General features: G+C 38.3%; 2 protein-coding genes across 4 annotated transcripts in view; one reads left to right on the top strand and one right to left on the bottom strand.

The window, feature by feature from the left end:
* kng1 (kininogen 1) overlaps positions 1–4,739 on the bottom strand; it is a 6,669-nt gene extending 1,930 nt beyond the window's left edge. The window contains exons 1-5 of one of the 2 annotated variants that reach the window (XM_023428795.2): positions 4,601–4,739; positions 4,282–4,378; positions 3,071–3,217; positions 2,054–2,170; positions 1,775–1,850 (exon numbers count right to left, since the gene is read on the bottom strand). In XM_023428795.2, the coding sequence (XP_023284563.2) occupies positions 1,775–1,850; positions 2,054–2,170; positions 3,071–3,217; positions 4,282–4,347 (406 nt within the window). In that variant the 5' untranslated portion in view covers positions 4,348–4,378; positions 4,601–4,739. The remainder of the gene's footprint in view (positions 1–1,774; positions 1,851–2,053; positions 2,171–3,070; positions 3,218–4,281; positions 4,379–4,600) is intronic. The other variant, XM_023428796.2, reaches the window with a different exon arrangement.
* A 484-nt stretch (positions 4,740–5,223) lies between these two features.
* lamp3 (lysosome associated membrane protein 3) lies at positions 5,224–11,356 on the top strand. Of its 2 annotated transcripts, XM_087180034.1 has the most exons (8): positions 5,224–6,246; positions 6,360–6,398; positions 7,670–7,750; positions 8,000–8,082; positions 8,584–8,709; positions 9,271–9,343; positions 9,768–9,938; positions 10,839–11,354. In XM_087180034.1, exons 3-8 carry the CDS (start codon positions 7,705–7,707, stop codon positions 10,976–10,978), a joined length of 639 nt encoding a protein of 212 aa, XP_087036160.1. In that variant the 5' UTR covers positions 5,224–6,246; positions 6,360–6,398; positions 7,670–7,704; the 3' UTR covers positions 10,979–11,354. The 2 variants fall into 2 exon arrangements, with proteins under 2 accessions (XP_087036160.1, XP_023284524.1); XM_023428756.2 differs by lacking the exon at positions 5,224–6,246 and having other exon boundaries at positions 6,256–6,398; positions 10,839–11,356.
* The last annotated feature ends 50 nt before the right edge of the window (positions 11,357–11,406 follow it).

The following is an 11,406-nucleotide window of genomic DNA, read 5'->3' as shown; positions in this document are numbered from 1 at the left end:
CCCATTGTCCCCAAAAGTTTGATAGGTGAAATGTGCAATAATTTAGAGTAGCACAACATGGAAGTGAAAGTGAGGCTCTGATAAATTAAATGTCAAAGTGCAATAAAAAACTTTTTTTTGTGATAGATAACTGGGTTCTCAATATTGATCAAAAATAATTGTGGTTAATATTTTGGCCATAGTCGTACAGCCCTAACTGTAACAGGTAAATACCATTTTAATACAGAAAGGAATTATGCAAGCTTAGTCTTTTAAAACTTGCAAAACATTTTGGGAACAGGAGAGAGAACACAGTGGGCAGGTTAGGCAAACAGACTAAAGTCTAGACTAGGCCACTGCCTTTTATGGTGCGATGAGTTAATATTGTGCTCTCCCTATCTGCAGATAGTATTGATATATTACACAATCGGCCTCCCCTGTGTATCCCCTGCGCCCACCAGTGTACATTTTCCTCAATGACTCACTGTTTTCTAAATGAGCCATATGCTCTCCTGTGATAAACAGTCATGGTGGACTACATCGATACTGCAGTGATTCCTGCTGCTGCTGCGAGAAAATTTCAGTTTCTGACTTGAAATGGGTCAATTCCCCCAGTGGAGTGCATCACATGACAAGAGACGTAATAGGTTGTAATGAGCCACTGGTTTCATGGTAAATGTCTTAAATGAGGTCCCAAGTTCAAAAAAGTTTTTTTTTTTTTTCTAAATAATCTTATTGAGCGCATTTAGAAAGAATCTCCACTTTAAATTTGGTTCAAGTTTCCGGGCAAGTAAAATCATTTGTCCCTTTAGTGTCCCAGATTATTTCACTCTGCAGAAAACACGAAACAAGGCGAGCAAAAGGCTTCATCTTGTATTCAGATTTTCTGTATTTCTGTAATATTTATTGTAATCGCTTCACTGTCTTGCCAAGAGTTATACTGCATTCAGACAATGTTGACAGAATGGGAAGAACAGGAAAAACACATCTTCACGTGTGATTTTTTTTTCCTACTTGGCTGCACGTAATTAAGGTTTTTAAAAAAAAAAGAAAATATCACATGATTATAGCGTTAGATCAAAAGATTTGACCCATTCTCAGGTCTCTTCTATTAATATGTTTCTGCAGTACCAGAAGCTGTAGTTTTAGGACTATCCTAAGACCGCATTTCTAAGACTATAGTTTTTCACCATAGTGCCACCTAGCGATTTGGTTACAGTGCGTTGTATGACGCACGTTTAAAACAAATTGGGTTTCTGCTGCAGTGGTTGTGTCACAGAAAACCAGGGTCCTAGAGATGTGGTCCAGGAAACACGGTCCTGGAAATGACTGCGGTCCTGAAGTCCTGAAACTGTGATGTGCAGACACATACTACTCATCATATGAAGCTTCAGCCAGCAGTTATCTTAGCTTAACATAAAGAGTGGAAACAGAGGGAAACAGCTAGCCTGGCTCTGTAATCTATACAAAAGCTGAATTGTGAAAAGTGGTTTTACAGAGGGTTATGCCAGACTGTCATTTCTTTCCCCCCGTCTTCAGTCTTTATGCTAATCTAAGCTAACCATCTGCTGACTCCAGCTTCATATTTACCCCACAAACATGAGAGCAGTATCAGCCTGCTCAACTATGTCTCTGCAAGAAGGAAAAAATGTTAAACTATATCTTTCAGTAAAAATGCTTAATCGCCCTGGCAGCTAATTCTGGCTTTGCTTGTGTCATAGTCTTAGAAGCAACAATCCAATTAACTTTTTATCTAATGAGATCATGTGATCATTCTGTTCATCCAGTCACTCACCGAGCTCACAATCCACCTGCTTAGTGTCTGTTTCCGCCTCTGTCAAGTAGACTGTGGCATTGCATGAAATCGGCTCCTGGAGGAACAACCGGATAGATACACAGCATCAGAACTATCACCAACTTTAAGAAATATAATGTGCTGTAAATGCTCTAAAGGAATCTGCAGCTTTGTTTATACATAAATATTAACAGTGAGAGTTCACTCTTAGCATTTACTCCACAGATGTGAATGGACAATATGAATATCAGCAACCGCATTTCATCCCATCATCATTACCTTGCGTCTAGTAGACAGATAGTCACAGTCTCTCCAGGGTTTGTTGCTCCCGGCAGGACAGTCACTCCTCCTGCTGGTGAACTGCAGTGAATACACCGAGTCTGAGCCGTTCTCTGACTGTGGAGAGAGACACACACACAGTCGGTCAGTGTGCATCAGAGGTCAAAGTATCTGAGGATGTTTTCGTCATCCCACAGCTTTGGTTCCTCATCTTTCATCACCTTCCAGTTTCAGCTCTGACACACGCCGTGTGGATTTTTAAAGGAGGTAACAACCATCAGATCTCTTCACATCTGAATCATTTACGCTGAAAGAATTTTTAAATTCAATAAACAGTTGTTTTGCTAACAGAAGAACAACTGTTAGTCTTATTGATACATTAGGATCAGTTTTATACAACTTAATAGCTATTGCATTTTGGATGGAAATTTACTTTTTACTTTAAACACAATCCATGTCTTCAGTACATTTATCTGACGAGTAACTAATATTGTAAAAGTGAAGGATTTACACTCACAACAATTCATTTAAAATTTAAAGTTAATTTAAAATGCAGTCAGGAATTAAATATTGTGCATTAAGACTTAATTTCTGCATGATTTGTAGTGACTGTTTAAAACGACTTTGTCGAACACTCCCATTCAGGGGAGCAGTGATAAACTTCCTCACATAGAGCATTGAGAGTTACAGCAAGTGTTGTTTTTATGTGTAATGTTTCTGTGTGTTCCTTCTTTTTCTTTTCTTTTACAGTTTTGATAATAGCTGTGTATGAAGTCGTTGCAAATCACAACTGTGAAATACAATACAGGTGAGTGCAACAATAATGCAACACTGTAGAAGTGACACCAATCACCGGTAAAACCATAGTATTTTAAAGAAGAAAATGTTGTTGCCCACATGCACTCTCTACACTTTTATATATACTATAGGAATATCAAGTTTCGGTATGTTTTTCTTTAATCTTATAAGGAGTCTTGAAGATGAGTTATAAGGTAAATATGCAGACAGTCACTGTACCTTGCTGGCTGTTAGTATCTGATAGAGGGCCAGCTTGTGTCCAGTGGCCAACTTCTCATTGAACTTGTGCAGGGCGCTGTCGACAGCTTTCTCTACAGATGGGTCATCACAGAAGATAAGGACGCCTGGCTGGACGTCCACTGCCTCCTGGACAAGAAGAAGAAGAAGAAGCATTACCATGGAGAGAGAGAGGTTAGTCAGTAAAGAAAGAAAGATGACTGACTACAATAAACTACAACAGGAGTCCCCAGACTCTGCATTTGTGTGCCCTGTAGGATTTACAAGATAAGCCGGAGCGGCTGTGAGATGATTAACAAGACAGGAAAAAAATCTGCAATGCAAAATTAGGTCTGACTTTTTTTACTCCAAACCTGCTTTTTGGTGAAATCGTGATAGCCCTACCTCTACAGGCCTTTAAAAAAATCAAATCAAGTGAAAACCACTCTTTAGTTAAACTGTTAACATACAATTAATACATTTACTTAAGTGCTGTACTTTTTATGGTACTTGTACTCTCACTGGTTATTTCCATTTTATGCAATTTTACTCTTCTACTTCTTCTACTTACACTCCCACTACATTTCAGAGGAAAATAAAATAAAGTTAGTTTTCAAAACGGGGTTTTACTTAATATTTAAATGCTTGTAATCCAATATATATATATATATATAGAAAAACTAAGTATATTTACTCAAATACCAATAATAATACAAATAATTTTGAAATACATCTATTTTACTTGATTTTATGCTTTTTCAGACTTAGTTGTGTATTGCATTAATTCTCCACATTTCAGAGGGGAACACTGTATTTCAGTCTCAGATACATGTAATGGAGAGCTGCTGACTTGCACCATGTCATACAAGTAAAACATTTTTATATGTAAGTAGGAAAGTAGTTAGACCCATTTCAGCAAACTACAATGCTTAAATGTGACTGAAATGATAATGAATCTATTTTACACTTAAAGTTGCCGTATTGCTTCATGCTATAGTTTACTTTTGATACTTAAACTACATTTTGTAAACATAATTCTGGTATTTTACTTTTTACTTGTAAGAAAGTATTTTTCTATGGTGGTAATAGTTCTTTTGCTTTAGTAAAGTATCTGAAAAAGTAAAGAATCTTCTTCCAGCACTGCTGTAAACCCTAAACAGCCTGATAGTTCCCCTGCTTTCACCTCAGTTTAAAGGCTGATACTTTCTGCTTACCTGCCCAAAGACAGAGCTGTGGAGGCACAGCAGGCCCAGCACACATAGGCCTACTCCACTCCTCATTGTGTGATCTCGATGGATGTTTGGCTCTGCTCTGTTACAAAGCATTGAAAAGGCGAATATCACATCAGCTGAACACTTTCAGCTGCAGTTTATTAGTTTATTATTACAATATCAGTGCATTACATGTCAAAATGACGTCCTGACTCAGACAGTGTCAGCTGGATCAATGTCAAATTCTTTAGTCGTGGCTTAGAATTAAGCATGTTTGTAAGCTATGAGCTTTGATGTAAAGACTTAGTGATGCAGTACTCACAGTTTCTGAAGGTGGAGGCCTGCTGCCGATCCTGCCGAGCGTGAGGGAGAAAAACTCGACTCCTCTCCACACAGGGATGGACGACTGACTGAAGTTCTCCTGAAACTGTAGGTGGGAATCCTGAGAAAGATGATGACACACAGATACATACACAGAGGACAAGAGGGCAGAGAGGACACACACACACACACACACACACACACACACACACACACACACACACACACACACACACACACACATTAATGCTCAAAACGCTCAGTCGGTAAAAGGAGAGCAAATGTTTGCTTTTTTGTTTGCCCTCCTACCTGTTGAGTCAACACAACAGTCATTATCAGAAAGAGAGAGAGAGAGCATATGAGGAGATGAACTAACTTCCCTCATGAGTGACGCCGGGAGAGCAAACACCCTCCTACCTCAATCTGGACACACACATACCCACAAATTAACCACATAAAGTAGAGTAGATTGGCACTGAATGTATGGAAGGGAAACATTCCCTAGCTGTAAGTGTTTAGGAGGCCACTGTGTGTGTCTTTGTCTGTGTGTGTGCAGGGTGTGTGTTTTGTGTGTTTTAACTGGTACTTTGTCCCTGTCGACCTTTAGCCTGTACCTCTCAGACTTCCCCGCTGCTCCTCTTTGAAATGAAGTGAAATGTGCTCAGATGTTACACTCCATTATACTGTAGATGTATCACACAGACACTGTGTTTGCTTTGTCTTGTCTCCAAGTTCCGTGAGTGCGCGAAGGTCAGCTCATACCTGCAGACTGATGACAGCATGCCAAAACCTTACGTGTGCCTGACAGGTCATTGGCTCAGCAATCGCTTTACCTCCAACATCTGTACACATCTGTGCACATCTGCAATGATAGATACAGGAAGTCAATTCTTAAAGTGGCCTGTTTGGTAGAAACAGCAGATTTAAAAAAAAGAAAGAAAAAAAAAAAGAATTGCGATTGTGTGAAATTATAGACGAGAGCAGATTTATAAAAATGTAATTCTGCCCTCTTCTGGTTACACATGCGCAAACACATATTGTGCTAATTGGCAACAAACTGAGCAGCCTACACACACAGTCTCAGTTATACTTAGTCATATGCAGTGTGTGCACATATACACTATACACAAACACATCTAATACACACAATGCGCATTGGTGGGAATGTGTATGACTAAAGGCACAGGATCAAATTAAATGATAAGGGCCCTGAGGCGTTATTATTATGATTATGATTAGGATTGTTATTCTTATTTCCTGTTTCAAAATTTACATGGAACATATTACTAAATAAGTTTGTGTTTAAATGTGTTGTGTGTGTTGTGAATTGTGTTTAAAAACCACAAACAGGGGGTCACTACAGTAGGCGCCCACAGTTTGTAGAAGAAGAAGACATTCAAGGATTTACGTGAACATTGAAGAGGAGACAAGGAAGAAATGAGAGGAAAATATATTTGATAGTGAAATACATTTAACAAGATCAAAGTCATAAAATTGCAGAGAAACTAAATTCATCTGACAAAGTCATTTTCAGATTGGCTGAGTAAGGCAAGGTCATTTTGTTCAACTGACGTGAATTTACCATCAGAGGTGTAAGCTCTCACCCGCCTCCTGTGGTACTTCACTTCCTCTGCAGGAGTCTTTACGGTATGTAGGTGTTCAGCAGTTTTCACATTGAATCACCAAACTGCAGACGCAGCGCTTCTGATCTCGTCACGTCACTCTACTCTTCTCTGTTCTTTTAACTATGATGCACACAGGTGCACGCTGTCTTTTCTTCCTGGCTGCTGTTATTCCAGGTAAGTTTCATGATATTCAATATCATTTCATCCTCAGATAATAGACTATAAACTCTCTCTATAGATCATTCTTTGTCTCTCTCTGTAACTTAAACAACAGCAACAGATTTCACACCCTTGAAACTGTGTTGCTGTGCTCTTCAAATTCATCTTCTGTTCCTCTTCATGATACTATAAAAACTGTGTTTGATATTTTAAACTCCTAAACCAAGACTTTTATGCCACAGATGAATATGAATATGAATATGAATAAGAAGTATCCCATTCTGTAATTATCATGCATTGAGATGAATAATCTAAGGAGTGAACCTGTGATTGGGACATTTCTAATGGTTTATTAATATTTATATTTATATTTATTTAATAGTTTGAAATGAAATGGTGGTCTTCATGAGGCTGTTTCAACCTTCATGGCACCAGTGCTGTCACTGCTGTGAAACTGTCACAAATTAAACAGGTCTGGTTTCCTGTCATCGTTGCTTGTGTGGTCTCTTGTGGTCCCGCACTCGTCTTCCTCACTTTGAGGTTTAAGCATACACATGACAGGACAGTCATCGCAGCCAGTTTTCATACATCACTACATCCACTAGTTCACTTCCAAATATCTTGTAAATGCAGGTTGATAAAAAGAAAGAAATTGTGTCAAAAAAGTGGAAAACGTCCGACAAACCTACGGTATATGTTTTACAGCAGCAGAAGCTTTCAACTTGTTTTTTGAATTGTATACCATTTTAAAAGTATTGTAATAATGATACTTTAGTGTAATTACTGTAAACTTTAGACCAAGGGCATGACTTATTTTTATTCTATAACTACATCCAGAAATCTGTTTCCATCTGTGTCTTGTTGATAAGCAGAAAAAGCTGAGAACAAACATGTTGGATGTGATTTTCTTTTCCATTGGTTTCATTTTTTTTTTTTGTTGAAGATTCTGTTAAAACTATCTCATGGCATCAATCCTGCAGGGGCTAATTAATTGTAAATTTTCTATAGGAATTTACAACACAAAGTATCAACTAATCTTGTGGCCCTTTTTTTTTTTTTTTAATCCACTCTATGTTGTGCTCTAATTGCGAATATTCCTGTTTCCAATTGTTTGCCATTAAGCAAGCAGCAGTTTTTTTTTTTTTTTTTACCAAATCCACTCAGTTGAGACTCACAGATAAACTCTGCCTAGAGCCAGGATCAATCACCAGATTGCCAAGGGTAATGATTTACTGATTTTTGAAACGCCACCTTGTTAAATGGCAGGTCTCTTCTTCCTCCTCCAGGTGTCCACCTCCAGAGAAATGACTCTGAGAATCAGATGTACCGGCCGGTCCTGCGGCCCTCTGAGGCCATTCCTAAAATAGGTACACACACAAACACAAGACTAGATTTATTACAGAAATATAAACAAAGCACCAGTTTCTGTGGCCAATCTATTGCAGAAAGAATCGCAAACATGTTGAAATAATGGCATGAAGAGTGGTGGAATCGTGGCGAGCTGCAGTGAAATGATGTCAGTCAAACTCACATCACAATTGGTACTTTACTAGCGTGTGTGTTAATGCATGTATGTGTGCACTTTGTGTGCATGTCTGTGTGTGTTTTGTGCACAGGGACCTACATGCTGCAGAGCCTTGCTGGGGAACCCTGCATCAAAGCCACCATGGGAGCAGAGTACATCGTCATTGAAAAGAAGGTTAAAGGCTGTGACTGGCTCAGCACTGTGTGTGTGTGTGTGTGTGTGTGTGTGTGTGTGTGTGTGTGTGTGTGTGTGTTTGTGTTTGTGTGTGTGTTTGGTGTGTGTGTGTGTGTGTGTTTGGTGTGCATCTGTCAGGGCTGTTCATTTGTGAGTAGTACATATTTCCCTCAGTGTGTATCACTAAAGTTTCTAGTATTTCAGCCCTTTTTGCAGAAAGTGTGTGTTTGTGTCAGCATCTCTTTGTGAGGTGTTAAAAGCTGGTTTCATTGTTCAAACAATGAAAATCTAAAACTGATGTCAGCTTTTTTATGACGTACAGACCTAAATCCAGAATAAAGCTGGGTGTGTAGATTTATGCTCTCATATATCTCCAATATAAGTGATGGATGCTAATTTAGTCACATGTTTTGCACAATGAAAGGAGAAAATGAGGAGAGACGATGACTTGTGACTCTGTACAGTGATATGAAGTAATACTTCTCCCCTTTATGCCCTCAGAAGACCTGGTACTTCAACCTGGACCCCTCCAGGGTCAGGACCAGCGGTTACTGTGGCAAAGAGTCTGCTGTTCTGTCTCTCATGCTGCCGGACAACACTACCAGCCTGGAGTTCACCTTCATAAAGGTACGACACAAAAATTCACATATTCCTCAACGTGTGAAGTTTGCATGTTCTCTCTGTGTCTGCGTGGCTTTTCCCCGGGTGCTCCAACCCCAACAACAAACTTCATATATTCCTGTAAAAAAATGAAAAAGATCATTCAGTTTTTTATTTTTTTATTAATATCTGTAAAATGACAATATACATGTGTACAAGGGCAGAATGTGACACAATGCATCAACCTATTACAAGACTGAATAAAGTGCAAGTCAAGCGCAAGCATCACACAAATAGTTCATTTCCAAAATGTCCCAAAAAAAATCTGAATTTTAGCCATTGAAGGCAAAATGTTTGTGTTAACTTCATGGAAACCAAAAATGCAATGTTCATTTAATTTAAACTAGTGTGGACTGATTATCACTGGAATATAATTAATTTGTGTAGAGCTTTAGTGAGACTTCCAGGTTCACATCTAGACCAAACTGTTCACAACAAATGATGAAATGATGTTTGTTTACTTTGAAAAATGTGTATCTGCTGAGAATTCTGGGATTTCTGAATCAATCTCTGTATTTTTGTCCCCAGGAAAAGAATGTTTCCTACATCACCAAGCTGAGTGCTCGTGTGTCGCCTCTGCCTCTTTGCCAGAGATGTGCCAGTAAGAGAGAGGACAGATGATATATGGCTGTTTCTATTTCTGATTCTGAGGAATAATCTGCAAACTCTTAGAATGCAACTGCCTCTGTTTAATTTTATTTAAACTGGAAATTTGACAAGCAATCAGACAATTGCTCAGTTTTTAAATAAAAGAAAGAAAAAATATTTCAACAAAAAAATACAAACAATAATTTAAAAAGGGAACAAATACATACATTTAAATAGATATTAGATTAGATATTTTAATAGATATTAATTGCTGACATGGACTTCTTGTTTGTTATAAATTGAAGAGACTCAAAGTAACATTCAAGATCAAATAGAAAAAACTTAAAACAGGGAATTGATTTAAGAAATTTCGCCTTATGTATATGAAGGTTTCCTAGTAACAAAAGTGCCTCTGTTTTATATCCTGCTCCTCCCAGATAAGACTTACTCTGGCTTGTTGGACCATGACAAATTGTTCTCAACAGCCGCTGGTCAGAGCTTCAAGTGCAAATCTGACAGTCTGCTGCTGATGTCGTCCGAGCTGAGGATCAAGCTGGTCCATCTGCAGATGCAGGCCTTCACTCTGCCCAAAGGACAGTATGGAGAAGGTGACTGAACTGATCATTTGGGTTCCACAACTGGATCTGAACCAACTGAACCGAGATGTTAAAAGACAAAGCCGAGAGGTCATGAGATAGAAAAGCAGGGACAATATGTTTCTGCAGCCAAAACTTATGTTTTAGACTTTGCTCTTTCTCTTCAACAAATTGTTTTGCCTTGGGAAGCTAAGTGCAAAATTTAGACTGCTCAGGTACAAGTAAATCAATGCTGAATGAGCTTTAAGTTTCCTTATTTAGACAAACCACTGATCCACTCAAAACTAATGTGATTCTCTTTTCCCTGCAACTTCAGCTGAGTGTAATGGTCCTTTGTTTGTGCTTCCTCTCCGGTGGTCAAACTAGTAAAAACGCGTCTACAAATAAATCAATATGAGCACAATCTTTACCTTTTTTTCATGCATAAAAACACACACATTCATAACCTCTGTGTGTTTGGAGCTTGTTGTCTACAGTTGGACCAGATTATATTCTTATATTCTTGCTTTCAGAACCATTTAAAAAACTCACTGGCAACTATAGTTACCACTCTGTTTAGTTTCCTGTTTGGCTTCAGCAGAGTTCAAAAGGTCAGACTGTCAAAAGCCCTGATGAATTTCAACATCTAAAACAGGAAGCTAAGAAAAGATGGTCACAATCAATGATGCTATCATTTTTTTATTGCCTTTATTACTGTCATACATCTGGGCCAGAAGCAGGAAGCTGTGCCAGATAAAATAAATAAAAGCCCGATTTGTGACCCTTTGTAGTGGATTGAAAAGATAAGATGGGGCTTTTCCTCGATTTACTATGAGTTCTCCATTTTTGAGAAGTAGACATGGTTTTTGAAGGCTTAATGACACACCCCACTGGACGGATCTTTAATCATCCTCCTTCTCTCTTATGTTTCAGAGGTGGAGTGCTGGGCTGACTTTAACAAGCGGGTTGTTCCCATCGTCATCGGGGCCACAGTGGTGGGTTTCATCCTGATCACACTACTAACCCTCCTGTTCATCAAAGACCGCCGCAGCCAAGGCTACGACAGGCTCTGAATTTGCTGTGAAACTGGATGCAGGGTTACTCCATATTTTATACTCAGTTACTGTAACAAAAACGTTTACAAACTTCTTCTCCTCAACCTAGACTTGACTTTTATAATAACATATAAAGGCCTGATATCTTATATCCAAACTATAAATGCAAAAAGTATTGTTAAATGTATTTATTTGACCTTTCTTTCATTCACTTGGAAAAAAAGATTTCACAATCTCTTTGTTACAAGTATGAACCTGAATTTCATTTCTTTTTCGTTCTGCTTTCAATGATTTTTATTCATTGCTATTTTTTGTAATATTCAAATTTGTTGTAATTTCAACAGTTATTTAATAAAAACAGAATTAATGGTTATTGAACCCTTAATTACACCATCAATACAAATGATGCTGTCAATTCAAATCTTATATTTTAGGAGGTGTAATCA

Source organism: Seriola lalandi, unplaced genomic scaffold, assembly GCF_002814215.2.
Source record: "Seriola lalandi dorsalis isolate HSWRI2012SDOR001 ecotype SW California unplaced genomic scaffold, Sedor1 jcf7180002054885, whole genome shotgun sequence".
NCBI classification, from domain to species: Eukaryota; Metazoa; Chordata; class Actinopteri; order Carangiformes; family Carangidae; genus Seriola; species Seriola lalandi.
Note: the sequence above shows the minus strand (reverse complement) of the source record. Positions and strands in the feature narration are given on the sequence as shown.

Excerpts from the sequence above, each read along its gene's own strand:
- lamp3 (XM_023428756.2), top strand. The coding sequence starts at position 6,347 with ATGATGCACACAGGTGCACGCTGTCTTTTCTTCCTGGCTGCTGTTATT. Across the intron at positions 8,083-8,583 it reads ACATCGTCATTGAAAAGAAG|AAGACCTGGTACTTCAACCT; the intron begins GTTAAAGGCTGT and ends TTATGCCCTCAG. Across the intron at positions 9,344-9,767 it reads TCTTTGCCAGAGATGTGCCA|ATAAGACTTACTCTGGCTTG; the intron begins GTAAGAGAGAGG and ends TGCTCCTCCCAG.